The following is a 22,708-nucleotide window of genomic DNA, read 5'->3' on the forward strand; positions in this document are numbered from 1 at the left end:
TCTGAGAAAAAAAAAAAAAATTTAAACGAGGTGGGACATTCGTACATGTGCTTATTAGACATAATCTCACCAATTTTTTAATTCAGTCAAAAAGTTGTCTTTTTCTTAGTTTATTTGCGGCAAATCAATGAACACATTATTTTAATGGTGAATGTAAATCTGAACACAATGTAGGGGAAAACAGCGAAAGAAACAACAAACCTCGCTTTAATTTGACCAATTACTTTATTGTGTTGAATGCATAAGTTGTTGTTTTTTCTTTTACTTTTATTTACAATAAAGCCAGACAGTATTTAACGAGACAAATGGATGGTTAAGTTTTAAGGGTTGTGTTTTTTCTGGGAAAATGTAATTGGCATCTTCAGAAAACAAGCTACAAGTCATAAATACATCATAGTCATTTTGTATTGAATGTGGAGACAAAGAAATCTTTTTTTTTTTCCTTTACAACTCTTTTTACTTTACACCTGCCAATAAATTCAAAAGTTATGAAAGGAATGATGCGAATGATGCTTTTCACAACTGACATTTTTTTCCGTGCCATCAGTATGTGAAAATGATCCGTGTGCCGAGTCCATGAGCGGGCAGGAGGAAATGTGTCACTGGCTCGCTTGTGTTGTGCGTATTCATTTTTCCTCCCACCTCTTCCTTGATTAGAAAGGAGAGGGAGGCCCGGACGACACAGTCGGCTTGGCACGACACGACACGACTGACGGCCACAGCCTCCCTTGCTTGTGCGCACTTTTGTCACTTTCAGTAGAATACTTCTCGAGGTCCCCGCACAGACTTTTTGACACTGTCTGCGGCGGATCTTTTCTTTTCCCGTCTTGTGACGGGATCGTTGATTTGTCTTTTTGGGGCTTTTTCCTGTTTCTTTTTGTAGTGGGGCACTCAACCATGCTACTACTGCTGCTATTACAACTACTCGGACTACAAACTTCGCTGCAACTACAGGTAACGCAGAATTTTTCTGTTAAGCACAATATTTGTGATATTAGAGTTGTATTTTTGGGAGATAGTCTTCATTATGGTAATAAAATCAAGAATTGTACAAAGTCAGACTAACATTTTAAGAAAAAAAAATCAAACATGACAGTAAAGTTTTGGGGTCATGTCAAGTTGTATTAACTTGAGTTGTTCAATGTATATAACATTGATTAGTCTTTTCCCCCCCCCCATTGTTTTAATTTCTTTCAGAATGTTTCTACAAATTTAGAGGAACATTTTGAAAGTATTAGAATACTGCATAGCAGTAACAATTATGGAAAAAAAGATTTTGCTGTGATGTAAGTAAGGCCCGATTGTTTCAAGATTATACAGATTTTTTTTTTTTTCTATTCTAGTCATCAAGTTATCCAAAATGATTTGTTCAAGAACTGACTTTTCAATTTCAGAAGAACTTTTTGTCGAGAAAATATGAAAGTCTTTTTGGGGAGGCTAAAAAAATGCCTCTTCAGAGTAACCAGTCACTGTTGGTTCTTCTGCCTCATACTGTTGCTTCATCTGACCCTGTTCCTGCTTGATTTTGACCCCCGTCTTGTGCCAGGCGTCGCCACCGCCCGGCCGCTGCGACATCCAGCAGAGGCTGGACGTGTACACGACGTGCACGTCCTGCGCAGCGGTGACCAGCAGCCTGTGCCCACGTGGCTTCACCAACGGTGGCGTCAGCAACTGCAGCTACGTGGTCCTGATCGGCGCCCAGGAAGTCTTGCTGGACGGCTGTCACCGCCTTTGCGTCAAGAACTTCATGCAGCCGCAATGCTGCCCGCAGTACTGGGGCCCACTTTGTCTCCGTAAGTAGTTTGAACAATATGATCGCCACATAGTTGTTGTTTTTTTTAATGAAGACATTTATTTGACTTGAATTTGCTTCAGTGATTAGTGGCCAAAGCTTGAAGTAAGCTTCAAAGGTCTCTCTGAAGTAAAATGCTTGTCAGTGACCTGAGTGTTGCCACTGTGGCCCGCAGCCTGTCCCAGCTGGTCGGGAAAGACCTGCAACTTCCACGGAACCTGCATGGATGGAGACCTTGGCAACGGGACCTGCGTTTGTGACGTGAGTGCTGTTCCTGCACGCCTGCCGCAACAGCTTCTCGTGCCCCGTTCCTACTGCCTTTACTGTTTTTGCTCTTCCTTCTAACTCCTCATTCCTGTTGCCTCTAATGTCTATTGCTGTTGCTTCTAAGGCTTGTTTCTGCGACTTTTTTTAATTCCTGCTACTACTACTACTACTGCCTGTTCTGGCTGCTTCTAACATACCTGTTCCTGCTGCTTCTCATGCATGCGTCCACTACTACGACCTGCTCCTGCAGCTTCCGAGTACCCGATCCCGCCATTTCTCGTTCCTGTTCCTGTGTTGTGTAATGCCTGCTTCTGCTGCCTTGCGTTACCAGGAAGGCTTCAGTGGCTTTGCGTGCCAGACATGCAGCAAGGAGAACACTTTTGGCAAAGACTGTGACAAAGGTCAGAGGTCACATGCACACGAGACTGCATTTGAAATGGTTAGGAGACTGCGCCGGGTTATTCTGTATGTATGATTTGACACGTATGTGTTGTGTTATGTGTTTGGCACTAGCGTGCGACTGTGAGCACGGCGTGTGCGACCAAGGCCCCGAGGGCAGCGGCCAGTGCTTCTGTCAGCCGCCGTACACGGGCAAGCGATGTGACCAAGGTGACACAGCCCTTGCTCATTATCTCGAAAAAAGGAACAAAATCTTATATTGAGATTTAAATCGAGCAAACAATTGCAATTATGCTGAGATATTGATTGAAAAAAATCATTGATTTTAAATCAAAAACTAATGTGAAACGTGGCAGGCTCCCGGGACAAGGTGGAGCTACAGCCGCCATTTTTGTATTTTCATGTATTTATTTTTGTTAATGAGCCTGCATGCTTCCAAACATCTCAGTCATCATGTGTGCTTAATCTTTTCTTTTGATGTTCAGTGAACAACAGGTGCAGCGCGTGCAGCCCATACTCGTACTGCTCAGGAGAAGGTGAAGCCGCCACGTGCCAATGTTTGCCAGGATACAGGAAGACACTCAATAACAAATGCGCAAGTAAACATGGGGCCCGACGTCTGATGCGGCGTCCTTTTTCCATTTTTTTTGACTGTTATTGTTTTTAGGCACGTGCGTATCGAGCAGCTGCGACGTCAACGCTCAGTGCTCCACGCAGGGGTCAAAGGTCAGCTGTGCCTGCAAGGCCGACTTTGACGGCGACGGCCGCATCTGCGTACCCAAAAACCCCTGCGCCGTCAACAACGGCGGCTGCCCTCTCAACTCCACCGTCTGCGTCTTCAAGGGTCCCAACAAGGTACGGTTAAGCAGCGCCGCCGCGGCAAGGCGGATGGGACGTCGGTGACGGATTTTGTCTCCCAGGTGGCCTGTGAGTGCATGTCCGGCATGATTCCTGTGGGGGGCACCGCCGAGTCGGGCTGCAGACTGCTTTCGGCCTGCGCGTCGGACACCTGCCACTCGTCGGCCGTCTGTCAAACTGGGCTGGATGGAAAAGCCAGGTCGGACAAACGTTTCTTGCACATGTTTTTATTGAAAAGGTGCTTAAATTGTACTAAATTCCACAAGGCCCGAGTGTTAAATGACTGCGTTTTGTTTGTTTGTCCAAAAATCCAACAAGGCCTGAGTGTTAAATGACTGCATTTTGTTTGTTTGCTCAGATGTGTGTGCATGCCAGGCGAGATCAGCGATGGGCGACGTTGCTATGGTAACCTGATGGAGCGTCTGCAGGACCTGAATCGCAACGGAGCGCAGAAAGGAAAACTCACGGGGGCCCTTGACCTCTTTGGTATCAACATTATACTCCCCACTCTTCTTTTGTTTCTTACCAGACAAATCGTAACAGTAACGCAATGTCATTGAGCCGCACTCGTGTGGCTTTTCTGCGGCTCGCGTGACCTGCGCTTGCGTCATCTTCCAATTGTAACCTGGTGATCCTGAAAGGGGGATCCTTCCATCTGTGGTCCCTTCTCAAGGTTTCTCATTTTCCCCGGGCAGGGGTTTTGAGTTTTTCCTTGCCCTTTTGGGAGCTTAAGATCAGGGGATGCTTTGAGAATAATTGTCAATTTTTGTCTATGTGAAGCCCTTTGAGACTGCTTGTGATTTAGGGCTATACAAATAAACTTGACTTGACTTGACTATTTCTGGTTTGCATTTCAGCCAAAGGTTGTTTCTCGCTGATGTCTCACAACGGACCGTTCACAGCTTTCGTCCCTCTGCTCCAAACATCTCTGACTGTACGAAGCTCATGCTTGTCTTTGCACCTGGCCCCAGTCAAAGGATGACGCTGCACAAAGGTGAATATTCACGTTGCCGCTTTGCACCCGCAGTCTGTGGACGACCAGAAGGTGTGTCGCAACCACCTGATCCTGGGTCAGCACCTCCTGCGGGACATGACGGACGGCCGACAGTTCAACATGTACGGAGGCGCCAAATTGAGGAGCAAGGACAACAAGGTAAGATGTTTATTGTCAACCCTAAAAAAATATGTCATAACTCAGCTCTTTTCAAATCAGTGTATGCATTTGTGTGTTGTGGCCGGCTAGCGTTTCATCATGCTGCACGACCCCACGCGCACATACGCCGTCGTCCAGGCCGACCTGCCGGCGGCCAACGGCGTCATCCACATCATCGACCGGCCAATCGCAGGGACCCCCGACAACTGGCCTGCTACTTTTCCTCTTCCAGTAGGAGAAGTCAATCAGGTACGGTACGGCAGATGTACCGCAAGAAGAATATGAATCATCTTTTTTTGGATTTTAGTTTTCAACAATGAACATCGGGGAGGTTGTGAGAAGAGAGCCGGCCTTCAACCGCTTCCTGTCACTTGTTGATGTGAGTCGAGATGATTTTTTTCTTCTTTTTTTTTATAAAAACTTGCATGCTTTTTTGAAATGGCTGTTTGTTTGTTAGTTTATTTATTTACTTGTTTATTTTGGGTAGGGGAGTCATCCCCCAGCTTATTCATGAGTGATTTTGCCTGTTGGGCATATTTTTTTTGAAAACGAGAAGATTTGGAATCCATCCAAGACCTTTTTTTGTGCTTGTGCAGAATTGCGGCGCAGCGTTGCCCCTGAACGGGCCGGGCCCGCTGACCGTCTTCATCCCCAGCAACCTAGCCGTGGACAACGCCAGAGACGGGAGCATCCTCTACATGCTCAATCATGTGCGACAACCGCCCCCAGCACCACAATGTGCACTTGGCTCAGTCAACTCTCAATCTGCTTTCTTTTGGTCCTCAGGCCAAGGCCAAACTTCAGCAACTGCTCCGGAACCACATTTATACCAAGGGCAGCGTAAGGACGCGCACATAGCACAGAATGTGCAGTGTTCTTTTCAAAGACGTGCAGAAATTGTGCACATTTTCTTCGACTTTATTTCACTTTTTTTATTCAAAACAATGGAAGATCCAATTTTCTATTTTCCCCATTTGAAATATAAAATAACCAATAATGCATTTCTGAGATATTAAAGTCCAAATAACTAACTTCCAGTGAGTTTTTTTATTTTTTTTTATGTCCCTGTCCAGCTGACGTCCGATGACCTGACGTCTCTTCCTCACATCGAGACGACGGCCAATCAGCTGCTGAGCATTTCCACGTCTGCCGACGTAAGCTGCTCCCCCGTAGGCCGCCTTTGCGAGCCGACCCACGCTAACGCAACGGCGCCCCTCGCCCTCTTTCCTCAGGGCGACATCCTGCTGGGCGACAAGGGCGTGCGCGTGCTGATGCCCAACAACCGAGCGCTCAACGGCATCATCCACATGGTTGACGGCCTCCTCTACCCGCCCACCATCCTACCCATCATGCCGCACAGATGCGACCACGTCCAAAGCCAAATCACACAAGTCAGGCCTTGCACATGTGCACACAAGCGTAAACAAAACACATCGGCATAGAAAATGTTTATTATTGTGCACAATGACAAATAGAATTCATTTTCATCTTTCAGGGCCCGTGTGTTCACTGCAGTTACCTGTACGAGACATCCTGTCCAGATGGCAGCACTGAACTGGTAAAAGTCTGTCTGTACATAGGCCCGTCCGTCCAACTAAATGGCACGTGTTTCAGAACACTCACCTGATTGGCTGCGACTACACGCCATCCCCACTGCATCGGTCGCCGAGCAAAGGCTGCGCCAAGAACTGCAACGTCACCACACGGGTCAGACGACCGTCGCAAACATTTGATTCCCCATCCACCAAAGATGACGAGCTTAGCGATGTTTTTACTGTCCGACTAAATTGATGAATTCGCTAAGAATGGCCTTTGACAATATTTGGCATACGTCAAGCGGTAGAACTGACGGCAATTGTGTGGTGTTCCGGAGCAGACGCCCGAGTGCTGCGATGGCTTCTTTGGGCCCGGCTGCAAGCCGTGCATCGGAGGCTTCCAGCATCCCTGTTACGACAAAGGAAAGGTTAGCGGCGGCAATTGGCTTCATTTTCGAGTGGCCTTCCTCAAGTAGTGGGGCGAGCGCCTCTCTTCATGAAGGTTTTTTCTGCTATCATTTTTTTTTATGATATATTTGTCACTGGCGCCATCATGTAACACATTATTTCCATTGTTTACAGTGCTTTGACGGTATCCGTGGCAACGGCTCCTGCAGCTGTCAATCGCCCTTTGAGGGCGTGGCCTGCCACATCTGCTCTGACCCATCCAAACACGGAGAGCACTGCGACGAAGGTGACGTGCGCCCCACCCCGCCCCGCTGGTGGGAGGGTGGCCTAGGCCTCCGACACTCAGCCAGCTATGCGTGTGCATTGCGTGTTCACAGAGTGTCACTGCCTCCACGGCGTGTGCGACAACCGGCCGGGCAGCGACGGCGTGTGTCGACGTGGCTCGTGTCTGGAAGGTTTCTCCGGGGAGCGTTGCGATAAAGCGGCCACGCCGTGCAACGCTGACGGCCTGATGGAGCACTGCCACATCAACGCGTACTGCACGCACAATGGCCTCCAAAGCACGTAAGGACGCCTCGCCGACTTGACAAAGTCGAGCCTGGAGCTAATGCTCCACTACCACAAAAAACACAGAGTAGTGTTGAGCTCCCAGCCACTATCATATTTTTTGTAACCTCATGGCAAAGAAATTTAAAGTGCTTTTAGTTAGAAAGACACGATTTTAAAGGAAAATGTTTTTCCCCTCCTTAAAAATCGTTTTGTATTCCTTCAAATCCGGTCCATTTTTCAAATATTTTTTGATCTGATTTGTTCTCTGCAAGTCTGCAACTCTTTGCTTTCTCTCCTGCTGCTGTCGGCGCCAGGTGCGTTTGCCGGGACGGCCACGAAGGTGACGGCCACTCGTGCACGGCCATCAACCGCTGTTTGAAGAGCAACAGAGGAGGCTGCCACGCCAACGTTAGCTTTCGCCACAACTTTCCGCAAGAAGCCAATCAAAAGAAATGTACTTGAGCGGTTGTGTTTGAATTGTTTTATTGGCAGGCGGAGTGCGTGTATTTGTCTCCGGGCAACGTGTCGTGCGTGTGCGTGGAGGGTTGGACGGGTGACGGGCGCGTCTGCGTGGAGATCAACAACTGCCAGACGGCCGCGCGAGGAGGCTGCAGCCCAAACGCAGACTGCAACCACATCGGACCCGGGCAGGTGAGCTTGAAATAGAGCTCTTGGTTGTTTCTGTTGAGCATTTCTTCGATTATTTGAATAATATAAGGTGTCAAGTATAAGGCTGAGCTCCAGACTCGAATTTGGCATTTTTCATTGTGAATCTTTGTTGTCTCTTAACATGCAGATTGTTCGTGCGTGTGTGTCTGCAGAGCGAGTGCGTGTGTAAAATGGGTTACATGGGGAACGGCGCAGATTGTGACCTGGTGAACCCGTGCTACAGCAAAAACGGAGGCTGCCACGCCCTGGTAATGACCCCCAGGTGCCGCAGCGCACTGATCGGACTGCCCGTGCCGAGGCCTTTCGTTTGACCTGGCGCCATTACATCATCTTGCGTACGTAGTAACGTATCTGAAAAGCCTTGAAATTGATTTGCAGGCAAAATGCAATCAGACGGAGGGCGGCAACCGTACGTGCACGTGCTCCGACGGCTACGAAGGAGACGGAATCATCTGCTACGGAACCTTGATGGAGGTCAAAACTCGGCAATGACAATCCGACTCACGTGTGGCGATTTTATACATCAAATGCGAACAAGTTGAGAGTTGCAACTTTGAAAAATGTTCTTTGTTCAGGAGTTGGACATGAATCCTATCCTCAGCAGCCTGTACTACATGATCCACGTGTGTAAACGCCGTCACGTCTTCAAATGACATCACGCTGTGGTTTGAGCTGCTGATTATTCCCGCAGAAGTACCCTCAAGCCGCTGAGGACCTGAGCGGCAACGTGACCGTGCTGGTCCCCAGCAGACAGGTGCAGCAGAACATGAGTGACGCCGACGTCATTTTCTGGAACACGAGGCATCACCTCCCGCACATCCTGCGGTGGGTCAGCTCGCACCCACACACAAAACCAGAAACATCAACACACACACACACATACTCGCACCCCTGGATTGCTGACTTCCCGTGTGACTTCCTGCTTGCAGGGCTCACTTCCTGCCAGGCAGATACTCCGTGGAAGACATGGAGAGCCTGATTGGCCACAAGCTGCCCTCCATGCACGTGCCCAGCCAATGGGAGATCCAGAACAGCAGCAAGGTAGCGGCGCACTAACAGTCAACAGCCTCGGAGTTGCGTTTGGAACATTGGCTCCGCCTACCCCAGTTGCGGCCCACTCGAGTCCGCTGTGGTGTCATCGTAGGGAATTCTCATCGGTGGCGCCGCCGTGGTGACCCGGAACCAGCCGGCCATCAACGGCTACTTCCACATCATTGACAAGGTGGGACGGCTCATCGAGGATGCTCGAGCAAGACGGCGACCTGAGCGTGAAAAATGGATGAGGTATCTTTTCAGGTGTTGTTTCCATCCCGTTCGGACCTCCCGCCCGAGCCGCTCACCCTGAAGGCCTTCCTGGAATCATCGCCAAACTTCAGTCTCTTCCGTCAATACGCTCTGGTGGGTCACACTGGGTGTGTTATGTAGTGTGTTGTGTCGGCGTACGCTTTGTGTGTGTACCTTTGTTGTTGGTGATTGTGGTTTTCCACCCCCGCTTTGTCAGAAGTACAATCTGTCAGGGGAAATCAAGCAGACTGAGTTCACCCTTCTGCTGCCCACCGACGACGCCGTCCGTCAGTACCTGAGTGAAGGCAACGCCACCCAGCTGGTAGGAGGCCTGCCACACCAGCCCCGGCCGGACACGCTAGCCAAATGCCACTGAGAGGCGCTAACACCTTCCTGTCCGCAGGACGCCGACTTCTTCAAGTATCACGTGATTCCCAAACAGCTGCTCTTCCCCGAAAGACTCTATGACGGTTTACTCGTGGGCACTCTGCTGGGTGCCGACTACCAGGTACAGTTCCACCTGGACTCCAACAATCAGGTAAGAAAAACATTTTGTGACCTCCCGGGCCTTTCATGTTGTTCTGACGCTGGCTCGCCCTTTCATTGTCTGTGGTGGCTCCAGACGTTGGTGAACGACGTGCCGCTGGACGGCACCTTCAGCGAGACGCAGTACGGCGTCATCATCGTCCTCCCGCGTGTCCTCTCTGTGCGCCGCAACAGATGCAGCCAGGAGGTTATGGTGCAAGTCAACGTAAGCGCTCAATCGGAGGGGGGTGTTGCTTCAAGCCAGGAGATTGTTTGGCATTGTCATAGTATGATCCGTCTGTTTGCTGATTAGGGCCGGTGTACTGCCTGTGACGGAGCCCCCCGCTGCCTCAACAGATATCAGCCGGTGAGTCTGTCAATCACGCGGATCCCAACCACCGTGGCAATTCTTCCATGCGTGTTTTTGCTCCACCTCAGATCAAAATGCAATTCCCGGAGAACATGAGGCCCAACTGTCGATACAGAAAGCGTGTTGGAGCCCGCAGGAAGTCCATGCTAGGCTGCGTAATAAAATGTCTGCAAGTCGCCAAGGTAGCCGCTGCCTGAGCTAGCAACTCGAGAGCAAAAAATGATTTGCTAAGATTTTGGAGCGTGACCTAGAGTTGGGTTGCCTTTCACAAGAAGATGGTTGAAATGCTAACGCATAGCGAGTTCGCAACCCGTGTATAGCCGGGTGCTAGCTCAGATGAGAATTGATGGGAAGCTAACATGTTAGCTTTAACGAGGCCACCCGCGCTTGTGACTCTGAGGCCTCCTGACGTGTGCCCCGCAGCATCAGTCGTGTTGCCCCGGTTACTACGGGCACGAGTGCTTCAAATGCCCGGGAGATGTGGGCAGCTGGTGCTCCAATCACGGCCAGTGTCAGGACGGTCTCCGTGGCAACGGGGAGTGCCGCTGCTACGAGGGTTTCCACGGCACCGCCTGCGAGGACTGCGAGCCTGGACGTTACGGTGTCAACTGCATTTCAAGTGAGACGCTCGCACACACACGCGCACGCATGGACACAGTCACAAACGTCACACTTGCTCATGTACACACAGGCACTCATGCACACACTTGCATGCCCGCTCACACAAACAAACACGCACACCTTTGAGTGAACTTCACAGACGTGCAAAAGTAATGCAAAGTGGAATCAAGGGAAACTACTACTTTCCTTTTGAAGATGCAGGGCAGGGCAGACGTGTGTTTTGCGTGTCCGCATGTATGCCAATACTTGTTTTGTGTTCCTGTGTGTGTCCATCTGGGTGTGCATCTCCCAGAGTGCGCCTGTGACCACGGCAAGTGTGACGACGGTTTGTCGGGAAGCGGCAGGTGTGACTGTCACAAAGGATGGAAGGGGGCCTCGTGCTCCATCGGTAAGACGCGCATACGCAAGCGACTCAAATTGAGTAACCTCCCATCATCTGTGTGTGTGTGTGTGTTTGTGCTTGTGTGTGGCAGAGATCAAGGACGATGCCTGCGGAGGAGTCTGTGATGAGAACGCCAAGTAGGTTCTATTAATGTGTGTGTCACCATTTTGGTTCAAATGTCTCCAGGCAGTGCGGCACGCTGAAACACTTGTTAGCACGTCCGCCTCACAGTTCGGAGGGTGAGGGTTCGATTCCACCTCCTGTGTGGAGTTTGCATGTTCTCCCCGTGCCTGCCTGGGTTTTCTCCGGGCACTCCGGTTTCCTCCCACATCCCCAAAACAGGCCGATTGAGCACTCCAAATTGTCCTTAGGTGTGAGTGCGAGTGCAGATGTTTGTTCGTCTCTGTGTGCCCTGTGATTGGCTGGCAACCAGTTCAGGGTGTCCCCCGCCGACTACCCGATGACTGCTGGGATAGGTTCCAGCATGCTCGCGAGCCCCGTGGGGACAAGCAGTTTAGAAAATGGATGAATGGATGGGTCGTTCCAGGCAATGTGATTTGGCAACAAAACTTTTTTTTTGTGCTATTAAAAATCAACCATACAACGCCATGTAGCTGGTCAACATCCCAAATTAAACTTGTGTCTTTTGAGTTGCATCAATACGTCAAATTACTTTCAAATGCTGGGTAAGCCGTTGGCCAGACTACGAAAGATGAAGTAATTAACGGTCGTTCCCATGGATGGATGGATGGATGGACGGACGGCCAAATGGCTGACGGGCATGTGGTGGTCGTTTCAGCTGCATCACGGGGCCGCAGGGGAGCGCGGCCGCCTGCGTTTGCGTGGCCGGCTACAAAGGCAACGGCAGCGTGTGCCAAGGTAACAGCCGCTTTCTCTCTTTCCATTGCTTCCACGACTTTTCTATTCTACTTCAGTTCATTTTTTTATTTTTATGACTGCTTGTCCAACTCCTGCCTCTACTACTTGTATTTCTTCCACTACTTCTATTAGTTTCACAACTTGGGTTACGCCATGTCTTCGTCCCCCTTGTACGATTTGCGCTTCTTCTCCCGGTACGGCTTGTCCTTCATTGCGTGTGCCTGTCCCTCAGAGGTGAACCTGTGCAGCCTGTCCAATGGCGGCTGCTCGCCGTTCGCCACCTGCGCCACAGTGTCGGCGGGCGTGCGCACCTGCACCTGCAACAGGGGGTACACGGGCGACGGCGTGGTCTGCCTGGGTCAGTCATGTCATCGTTACACATCCACCATGTTGGCCTTCCCGGTGAAATTTCCCGCATTCCGACCTTTACGGGTGGGTGGACTTGCTCTTTTTCAGAAGCGGACGGCTGCCTGGTTAACAACGGAGGCTGCCACAAGTCGGCCGACTGCATCCGAACAGGACCTGACACCGTAAGACGGCAGCTAACTGCAATGATGTCACGTCTTGGCGCTTTGGCCAATTGACGAACGAGCCAATCATGAGCCGGACTGCGAGTGGAAGGCGCTTTTCTCCGTTAGAGACTAACTTGTCTCCAAAAACAGTTTCCCCTTGAGCTACGAGTGATCCCACATAGGAATTATTCCGAGATTGGGCTTGTGAGCTTAAATTTGAGATAGAAGCACCGGTGCTAGGTGACTCAAGTCACTTCACAACAAGCAGCGGTTAAGTGATATATTTAGCGCATATTCTCGAGAAGAAAAAAAGAGGCTAAATGTTCCTGTCAAACAACTGCCGCTAGCATAATGCAATGGGAAACCCCACAGGCACACGAGCTAACAGTTAGCATCTCCTGTGTGGCCGTCTTGTTAAGCAAATGGCAACAAATGCAGAGAGATAAGATAACAATACTCTCCGGCATGTTCTTTCTCCTCCCCAACGGATTTCATTCTTCACCTTCTCTTGAATGATGTGATTTCTGTTGGATGGCGGGTTGAAGATATTTTTGGGTTGTTTTCCCCAGGTGGCGTGCAGGTGCCAGATGGGCTTCCAAGGGAGCGGCCGCTTCTGTTTCCCCAGTAACCCTTGCAGAACCGTACGTTGATGTGTGCTCGCGTGTGTGTGTTTTGGATAAAAACAAAAAAAAAAAATTTCTATGTACGTTTGTGTGCGCGCGTGTGTCTTTTTTATCATTTGCGTTTTTGCATTTTTCTTATAAATGTGTGTATGATTGTGTGTGCGCAGAACAATGGCGGCTGCAGTAAATATGCCCGCTGTGAGTATTTGGGACTTGGCCAGAGGAACTGCACCTGTCTCCGAGGCCACATGGGCGACGGCATCGATTGCCGCGGCAACACCAATGCCGTGAGTCACATGACCCAGAACTCCCCCCTCCAGCTCAGCCGGCCGGGCCGCCATCACAGCAGTCTCCTTTTTTTTTTTTCTTCTTTTCGTCGTCATCACGCAGGAGGTGTTCCGAAACCCGGAGAACGCCTTCTTCCGTGACATGCTCTCTGTGAGTTAAAAAAAGCAAAAAAAAAAAAAAAGCTCTCCCTTATCACACAAGTTACACAACTTAAACCTTTTTATTTTGGTCTTTGTTCCATCTAGCAGTCAGACACTATGAGTCTCTCCGGCGATGGGCCATTCACCGTCTTTGTCCCCATCAACAATGACACGTATCCTGTTGTGTGTACTCATCAGCCGCCATCTTGATTCTCTTCTTTCTCTACTTTAATGCGTCTTCGTGTTTGTGTGTGTGCTCACACGCACGTGGTTACGTTTGTGTGTGTGTTGGCGCAGGTTAATGCGTGGAAGCTGTTTGGGCGTCTCAGTGATCTGGTGCGGTACCACATTGTTTCCTGCGAGAAGCTGACTTTGAACGACCTCCAGAGCACCCAGCAGGCCATCTCCACATCCGGACACATGTTGAAATTCAGTCTGCAGCAGGTCTCATTCAATCACACACACACACACACACACACACACACACACACACACACACACACACACACACACACACACACACACACTGACAGACAGACAGATTCGCGTCCTCTTCTGTAACCAAGTAGTCTGGCAAGATTTGGTTAGAAGGGTGCAAAAAAAAAAAACAAATCTTGAGTCCAGAAAGGTTTCTTTGAGCAATAAATGCCACGCCTTGAGCAAATGTGACAATCAATCCCGAACTATTTCAAAAGTTGGATAAACGATTCAAGGACAGCGGCGTTAGCGAGCATTTGGCTAACACATGCGTGTTTGTGCGTGTCAGGGCTCGGTGTGGATCAACAACGCCTCTCGGATCGTCAGGAGCGACTACACCACCTCCAACGGGGTCATCCACCACATCAGCAGCATGCTCACCCCCTACCAGCTGAGCAGCAAACAACGCGTCAACAAGGTGCCGACCGCAACTCACCACAACTACGTGTGCACGTTTGCGTGCTCATTTCTTATCATTTGTGTGTTTACATACCGTGTGTGTGTGTGCTTGCGCTTGTTTATCTGTATCGTGAGGACACGGCACATACTTGTAAATCAACAAATCCAGCTTTCTTTCTTTCTTGCCTTCCTTCCAGATGAACTTCACTGCAGCTGCTCAATTTTATGGCTACAGCAGCTTCTACCAGTTAATCGAGGTAAACCCGTGATGTGCTCCCGCTGTCATATCAGCCGCATCCATCCGTCCATCCATCATGTTGCCATCCGTCATGTTTCTGGCATCCATCATGCCAATCCTTCTCCCCTCCACCTCCGTTTATCAAGCTGCCCGTCATCCAGCCATTTAGCATCACGGCCTCACGTTCTACTTCCTCGCCACCGTACACAGGCTTGCGCTTTGATGAGTTTTTTTTGTTTTGCGGGTGCAGCGCGCCGGCCTGCTCCCAGTGCTGCAGTCGCCCATCCACCGGCCGTTCACAATGTTCTGGCCCAGTGACCGGGCCCTCAGCTCGTTGCCCCCTGAAAGGCAGCGCTGGCTCTCCAGTCCCGACCACCAGGAGGAGCTGGCCGCCACTGTCAAAGCGCACATCATACGCAGCGCCAGGGTAACATGGCTCCACTAAAATGGCCGCTTGGACGCCATGACATATTTGTGCGTGTGTAGGTTCTGAGCGTCAGTCGGCCAAGTATATACTCGTCCTTCCGCACCATGCACGGATCAAGAATCAAGTATAGCTGTGACAAAAACCTGGTGGTGAGAACAAACACACAAACACTGTTATTACGGTAATGACTGTTGTCTGGCATCGACGTGGAGATGGTAGTTTGCAATACAACGTGATATTGACAGCACATTACACAACAGCTACACGCTTCACGTTGAGCAACGGGGACAACCACAAAGACAGCGGAAACAATCCATTGAAACACAAAATAATAGAGAGCAGCACAAGAATAACAGTCGAAAGCCAAAGAATAAAAAAAAAAGTATCTTCAAATGGGTGAGGAGGAGGGGACCCTTACGTAGCAATCCGCCCTCACTTTCAGGAGCCAGAATGAGGGGAAACTTCAATTTGGCAAAGACGCCCTGAGTGCGTTGTTCTTGCTTCTTTGTGTGTTTGTGCCAATCTAGGGCAACATATTGATCAACGGAAACGCGGCCAGGGTGGTGGAGCGCTTCCTGAGCTTTGACGAGGGCGTGGCCTACGGCATCGACCAGCTCCTGGAGCCCCCGGGCCTGGGGGCGCACTGCGACAGCATGGAGAACAGAACCACTTTTGTCAGTACCGCAAAGTCACACAACATCACCTCACCTCGTCTTCCCTGAAGTGCTCACGTCCGCGGTCTCAAAGCTGCTGGCAAGATTTGAACGTTCAGTAATGGCGCTCCCTTCCCGAGTGTGTGAAAGCCACGCCCCTTGCCAACATACACAAGCACAACCACTCGTGCGTTGTCGTGATCACTTCTCACACACGACGAACGCTGACCCCGTGTTTTTTTTTTTCCCTCCAAGTACAGAGAGTGTAACGTGCGCGCTTGTGTGTCCAAACAGGGCCGCTGCGGACGCTGTCTGTTCCCTCCACCCTGCCTCATCCGTCACCAGGACACGGTAAGGAGACCCAAATCCCTGCCCCCAAGCTTTCTCGCCCCACGATGGAGAAGATGAAGCGTGCGGCGCATTTCAGGGCCGCGTGGAGGGCTGCATGAGAAGTCGCAGCAAGTACTCGCTGGGCTACATGCGCTGGGCCGGCGAACTGGACAACCCGCTCAGCTCGCTCAGAACCCTTGGCTGCAAGCGAGTGTGCCGCTTCCCGGGTTGGGTCCAGAAGTGCTGTAAAAACCACTTTGGCAGAGACTGTCAAGGTGAGGCGTAAGCTTTTACGCTTGACTTTCACACACATCTCACTTGTTTTATCTTCTCCTCTCAAAAAGACTCTTTGAATTGTAAAACGTAAGTTTTCTTTTTAATCACAAAACTTTCAGTATCTCACAGGCGTTTGTCTGTCTTTCTCTGCAGTGTGTCCTGGCGGCGTGGAGTCACCGTGCAGCGGCCACGGCGAGTGCAGCGACGGCTTACGAGGGACGGGCGAGTGCAACTGTCCTGCCGGTTTTCAAGGCGACGCGTGTGAGATGTGCACGCCGGGACATTACGGCGCCAACTGCACAGGTTTGACGTTTGTATAACATCATAAGCTTCCCGCACTTCAAGCATGTCAACAAAAATCAACTTGGTAGGCGTCATCTCATCTTTTCCTTGAAATGCGTGTGCGTTTCCGCCCCAGCATGCGAGTGCGGTCAGCAGGGAACGTGCGACGAGGGCATGGAAGGCTCGGGCCAGTGCGTCTGTAGAGCGGGCTGGAAAGGAGACCGCTGCCAGATCGACTTGGGTGAGTGATGCTGCTGCGTGGTGCCAGATAGTGCTATCCTAGCTTTCCTGCATTTTATACTTCATACAGAGCGACAATTCCATTCTCAATGTTGTTGACCGGAGGAAAAAGTGGGCTCTTACACTTAATACTGTGTGTGTGCGTACGTGCGTGCGTGTGTATGTGTGTATAGGTTCCATCCCCGAGGAGTGCCGTCCATGTCATGCTCAGGCCGATTGTTTGCCAGGGTTGGGCTGCCTGTGCAAGTCTGGTTTTCAGGGCAATGGCACCACGTGCACTCCCGAGCCACGTGAGTTTTAACACCGCATCATGATTGTCACAAAACCTTGAACCTGCTCTAATTTGGGGAAGGCACAGACATGCTCCACTCTTTGCGCTCCATTTCGGGGGGGCTGTGGGGGCGGGCCACGGATAAACGCCTGACTTCTGCTCGTCCTCTCTTCTATGCGCCAATGACGTTGTTTGACGACAATGCCTCACAGCTCCGAATCTTTGCGAGGAGTACAACGGCGGCTGTCACCAAGACGCTGACTGCACCCAGACGGGACTGCGGGTCAACTGCACCTGCCGCAGCGGTTACCGCGGCGACGGCCACGTATGCGACGCCATCAACAGGTGAACGGCGACGAAAAGCGATTCGTATGTGGCACCAGGATAAGTTGCTCAATAGATTTGGTTGACATGGCAACACACGAAAGCTGAAATATCCAATGGTCCAAATAAATGAATCAAAATTCGCTGACATGCGACATACTGGAACAGCGCAGCTGGGAATGAATGAATGAATTAATAATGAATGAACGAAAGAAAGAATGCAGTGTCATCCTGCAAATTTTGGTTAATATAGGTCAGCGCTTCGGAGCGTGTTTAGGCCAGAAGGGGGAGATGGGACCGCTCACCACCAGGAAAGTGATGGATGTGTTTTCCAGGTGTGTGGAGGAGACAAACGGCGGCTGCAGCGACTTTGCATCCTGCAAGTTCACAGGCCCGGTGGGTACAAACGTCTCACTCGTCGCATTTTCATGGTTTGAGGTTTCGCCTTGGAAATGTCCCGCCGGCACGCTTTCCACTTCTGGTGTTAGCTGCACCTTTGCGTCTGATCTTAACTGATCCCAAAGTCAGTTATTGCTAATGTTAGCATCCAACGTTAGCTTCGATTAAGCTCCAATATTAGCTTCCCAGGTGAGTGTTGAGCATTAGCTTTTTAAATGCTTCTTTGTTTGGCTTGACTGTATTTGTCGATTTTCCGAGCGTCCACGTTACTAGCGGTAATCGTCTTCCCTACAGAATGAGCGCAGGTGCGAGTGCTTAGAGGGCTACGTGGGCAACGGAATCCAATGCCTGGAGAAAGTTGTGCCTCCCGTCGACCGCTGCCTGGAGGACAACGGTGGCTGTCATCCCGTGGCCTCCTGCAAGGACTTGCACTACCACGGTAACGCTTGTCTGTCACTACGGCGACAAATCTCTCATGCTCGTGACCTTTCCACAAGGTGTCTGTAACGTTTCCAAATGAATTTTGTTACCATGACAACAGACGTCTTTTTTTCTGCACCTGCTCAAGAGATCAGTGGGGTTTGTTGAAAGTGTAACACATTGCTTCCCTGCTAATTTGTCTCCACGGTAACACAACAAGCAGGTATATTCGGGGACCACCTTCTGTTACCACGGTAACAGCCATCGTGTGACGTTTGTTACGCGTTACCTTGGTGACGTGTTCACCTGTTTCCATGGCAACCAGCTCATTGGCCTAGGGGTAGAGTGTCCGCCCTGAGACTGGAAGCTTGTGGGTTCAAACCCCGGCCGGGTCATACCAAAGACTATAAAAATGGGACCCTGCTTGGCACTCCGCATTAAGGGTTGGAATTGGGGGGTTAGATCACCAAATGATTCCCGAGCGCGGCACCGCTGTTGCTCACTGCTCCCCTCTCCCCCAGGGGATGAATCAAAATCACATGGTTAAATGCAAAGGACAAATTTCACCACACCCAGATGTGTGTGTGACGATGATCATTGGGACTTTCATTCGGACTTTTAACACATTTATAGGTATATTCTGGAGACATTGGTGCCCTTCTGTTATCATGGTAACGCATATACTCTGACTCAAGAGCATAACCCTAATGAGTGATGCGGTCATCTAGCAGACAGCAGGTGTGATCGGTCTCGATGGCACCGAGCCGTCGTTCTGTTACCGTACTTAATGTGGTCTTGGATGTGGCGCTTGCGTTCTCAGCCAATACTGCGGGAGTGTTCCATCTTCGTTCACCGGAAGGCAAGTACAAGATGAATTTCAGTCAGGCGGATGCCGCGTGCCAGGCCGACGGGGGCGTCCTGGCCAACTCCAAACAGCTGGGCGACGCACAACAGGTACGCATGTACCCGTGCTGTCCATCAATCTGCTAACAAATAAGAATTGCATGTGGAATACTAAAAACTTGGAAATTAGTGTCGCTCGGACCCCTGCATACTCACACTACACGTATATCAGTGCATGAACATGGATTTTGTTTTTTTATGGCTGAAGGCCTAAACTTTTTAAAAATGTGGAAAAAAAACGTGCGCACGTCTGGCGTTGTGTCCACTCCAGTGTGCATTTATTGACGTAGCGGCTGTGCTTGCAGCTGGGCATGCATCTGTGCGTGGCCGGCTGGATGGAGGGCGGCAAGGTCGGGTACCCTACGCGCTTCCCCAGCATGAGGTGTGGCGAGAACCACATAGGCGTGGTCCTCTACAAGGATCCCGTGGACCAGAGCAGCACGTACGACGCCTACTGCTACAGGCTCTCGGGTAACTATCGCACCAAAATTCCGTCCACTGAAAAATCAGATGTGGGCAAAACGACATCTTGCGATTTTGTGTGAGTTTCCCGCTTGTTGCCGTGTGCAGACGTCGCGTGCAAGTGTCCCGACGGCTTCGAAGGGGATGGCATCTTCTGCAACAGCGTCCTGATTGATGTGCTGGCGGCCTACGGCAACTTCAGCCTCTTTTACAAGGTGCCGTGCGTTGCGTCGTCAAACCTGAAAGCGCCTTCATTCGATCTCAACATTTCTTTGTCTTTTTTGGGGAATTTCAGTCCTTGTTGGACTACGGCGGTTTGTCCGCACAGGGCCAGCGTCTGGTTGATTTTTTGACTCAAAGGCAGTCGGAGGTGACGCTGTTTGTCCCGCACGACGACGGATTCAGCCCCGGCCAAGTGAGCGCGCCTTTTCCAACTCTCTTCTGGATTATTACCGGTCATCTTTATTTCTATTGTGCGGAGCGGGGTGATTTGCAATCATTTTTCCTCTCTGAGTTATTTCTAATTATGCAAGATGGTGATGATCGTCAATCGTTTTTACTCTTTCGATGGTGGTGGCCTTGTTTCTAGTCATTCTCTTTTATTTGCACAAAGTAATGATTAGCGCGACTCATTACTGCCTTGTCTTGTTTTCGTGTGCGCGTTAGGTGCTCTCGGGTCGAGATGTGGAGTATCACATCTCTGCCAATCACGTCAGACGAGCATTTAAGGAGCTGCGACACCAGGAAGTCATCCCGTCCAGGCTGGGCTTTGACCTGTCTGTTACCCACGGCAACAACGAGGTCCGACCACAACACAATCCAATTTCCGTACTTAACCTTATTTTTTTATTAAACCTTTTACCACTTCCACCTTCAGAGTTGTAAACTGGTGAACAAGCGCCTCCTCTTGGCTTGGGACATCCCAGCCGTCAACGGGATCATTCACATTATCGAGGCGCCGCTAACGGCTCCGCCGCCTCAGGTGAGCTGGATGATGTCAAGGGCGAGCTTATTCAAAAGCCAACTCCCCTTATTTCATATTTTAGACCATTCTGACCTTATACCTAGATCTTCTCTCGTGGCCCCCATGGCTTCCTACTGTGGTCGTCGGTTGCTTCACTATTTAACTTCTCATTTTTTTTAGCCTTACTCTCCCCAAAGATGATGTTTTGACGCAAAGTAACACCTTCATACATCCTCAATCATCAAACACGTAACATTGATTAACAGTTGATTACAGTGTTTTCTGCACTATAAGGCGCACTGGATTATAAGGCCCACCTCCATTGAAGTTCTTATTTGAGAATTTATTCCATATATAGGGTGCATTGGATTAAAAGGCGCATAAAATAGTACTACTGGATCAAACTGAAGTTGACTACTGTTGCGGTATGCATCCACTAGATGGTGCTGTGCTAAAGGGAATGTCAACCCAGTCAATGAGGTAAATTCCCACTCCCTTTCAGTATGAAAGTGATACGGTTTGGCTTCTTTCTTGGTCATTTTTTGTGGATTCATCCTCATGTGAAAATGATCACAGTAGCTTACAATCACACAAAACATATAATTTGGGAATAAACTACTTTTTCTTGGTTGTAATGTCAGTATTTGGAAAGCCAAGTATTCCCTTTTTTTCGTTGCTGCTTAACAACCCCCATTCCAGTACGTCCTGAATGGTCCGTCCTCCCGTTGTCATGGTTACCAGCTTGTTTCACACAAGTGCCGTTATCTGGTTGACGTGCGTGTGATTGTGTGCCGGCCGATCCAGGTTTCCCGCCACGCTGCGCACGGCCACACCCACTCCAGCGGCACCGTGTCGGCCATCTTGGTGTCGCTGCTGCTGACCGCCGTGGCGGCAGGGATCGGATACTACGTCTTCAAACACAAGACGGATGCCTTCAAATTTCAGTACTTCAAAGTAAGTCGTACGCCCAACACACACACACACACACACACACACACACACAATTGGGGGGGTGCTCAGATGTTAACATGGCTAATGGCCAGTGGCAGACATTTGGCATCTGTCCCTTCAGTGGGGATTTAACTATTAGCATTTTAGATTGCCAGTGGCAACATATGGAGGCTTAAATATGATTGGATTTAAAAAAAAAAAAAAATCAACTGATAGAAATGGGACAACTACTCAAATGTAGCTTGTGAGCACAAGCTAACAGCTAACGATCCCTCCTCTCGCGTATCAGAATGACGACGAGGACAATGCAACGGGCAGCCCGTCCAAACCCGCACTGGTCTGCATCCCCAATCCTTTGTACAGCGGCTCCAGAGCCTTCGCTGAGCCTTTTGGGGTGAGTCGTTTCGGCGCGCTACGCCAACTGGCATTGGCGATGTCACTTATTACTCATGTCACCAGTTATTGGTTGGTTGTGTGACTCCTTCCTCTTTTCTGTGACGTTCCCTCCATACGGCAGGAGACCAGTCAGAGGGCGGAGCCGGAAGAACCTGAGGAACCTTCAAAGCTCCTGGACCTGGATCAGTGAAAGCGCTCACTGGTTGAGCTTTTGTAACGGGCGTGTCTTGCGTATTCAAAAATCTAACTTGGCGCACAACAGGAAGACAAAGTGATTGTCAAAATTTTTTTGCACTAATCGTTTTCTACCAACCATGCGTTGCATGACTGATCATCTCAGTTCACAAGCTCCTTCTAACCAAAACAGAAACTACTGAGGACAAACAGCTCAGTTGAAGTGTGTGGAGTCATGATGTTTGTGTGCATGTGTTGGGGCAACACACGCACAGTCATACAAAAAGAAACACATAAATGTAAAGAAAAACACCCTCAAATGACTGAAAGACACCCACAAAAACAAACATGCACACGCACGCACACAATCATAGAAAAACAAGCACATACAGTAAATGTAAAGAAAAACACCCTAAAATACACCCACAAAAACAAACATGCACACACACACACACACACGCACACAGTCATAGAAAAACAAGCACATAAATGTAAAGAAATACACCAAGACACCCACAAAAACAAACACGGACGCACACATAGTCATACAAAAACAAGCACATAAATGTAAAGAAAATCACCCTCAAATACACGATAACGCAAAGACACCTACAAAAACAAATACGCACACACACATGCGCATGCACACACACACACACACACACACACACACACCCCCAGAGTCTGTGTTGCATGGTGTCATGAATCATTGATAGTGAATGTCGGCACTGCGAATGTGCTGAGCTCATCACAAAAGACTGTTTGCGTGACATGCCGAGATGTCCGGACAAATATGCGAACATGATGCTGCAAACGTGCGCACGAGCACACGCACTCAAAACACAATTTGTTATCTGATCCAAAATAA

General features: G+C 49.8%; 1 protein-coding gene across 1 annotated transcript; it reads left to right on the forward strand.

The window, feature by feature from the left end:
- The first annotated feature begins 657 nt into the window (after positions 1–657).
- Positions 658–22,144, forward strand: stab1 (stabilin 1). Its single transcript, XM_037251194.1, has 69 exons — positions 658–954; positions 1,547–1,793; positions 1,968–2,053; positions 2,391–2,460; positions 2,573–2,668; positions 2,944–3,057; positions 3,126–3,313; positions 3,379–3,515; positions 3,675–3,802; positions 4,174–4,250; positions 4,344–4,469; positions 4,560–4,718; positions 4,777–4,848; positions 5,066–5,179; positions 5,256–5,309; positions 5,543–5,623; positions 5,702–5,860; positions 5,965–6,027; positions 6,084–6,176; positions 6,346–6,432; positions 6,587–6,698; positions 6,790–6,976; positions 7,276–7,369; positions 7,454–7,612; positions 7,783–7,878; positions 8,009–8,104; positions 8,206–8,253; positions 8,322–8,455; positions 8,560–8,671; positions 8,775–8,852; positions 8,927–9,028; positions 9,132–9,236; positions 9,318–9,452; positions 9,537–9,665; positions 9,753–9,806; positions 9,878–9,991; positions 10,233–10,428; positions 10,723–10,818; positions 10,904–10,949; positions 11,612–11,691; positions 11,924–12,049; positions 12,148–12,221; positions 12,773–12,844; positions 12,994–13,113; positions 13,217–13,264; positions 13,360–13,437; positions 13,552–13,698; positions 14,021–14,149; positions 14,328–14,387; positions 14,619–14,795; positions 14,855–14,944; positions 15,323–15,469; positions 15,743–15,799; positions 15,876–16,053; positions 16,208–16,357; positions 16,473–16,577; positions 16,750–16,866; positions 17,060–17,192; positions 17,507–17,567; positions 17,865–18,009; positions 18,811–18,944; positions 19,199–19,364; positions 19,464–19,570; positions 19,651–19,770; positions 20,022–20,156; positions 20,233–20,337; positions 21,124–21,273; positions 21,560–21,664; positions 21,788–22,144. Exons 1-69 carry the CDS (start codon positions 898–900, stop codon positions 21,854–21,856), a joined length of 7,686 nt encoding a protein of 2,561 aa, XP_037107089.1. The 5' UTR covers positions 658–897; the 3' UTR covers positions 21,857–22,144.
- The last annotated feature ends 564 nt before the right edge of the window (positions 22,145–22,708 follow it).

Source organism: Syngnathus acus, chromosome 5, assembly GCF_901709675.1.
Source record: "Syngnathus acus chromosome 5, fSynAcu1.2, whole genome shotgun sequence".
Lineage (NCBI taxonomy): Eukaryota > Metazoa > Chordata > Actinopteri > Syngnathiformes > Syngnathidae > Syngnathus > Syngnathus acus.

Coding starts and splice junctions, on each gene's coding strand:
- stab1 (XM_037251194.1), top strand. CDS start 898: ATGCTACTACTGCTGCTATTACAACTACTCGGACTACAAACTTCGCTG. Junction 17,568..17,864: donor CCTGCAAGTTCACAGGCCCG/GTGGGTACAAAC, acceptor TCTTCCCTACAG/AATGAGCGCAGGTGCGAGTG. Junction 20,338..21,123: donor TAACGGCTCCGCCGCCTCAG/GTGAGCTGGATG, acceptor CGGCCGATCCAG/GTTTCCCGCCACGCTGCGCA.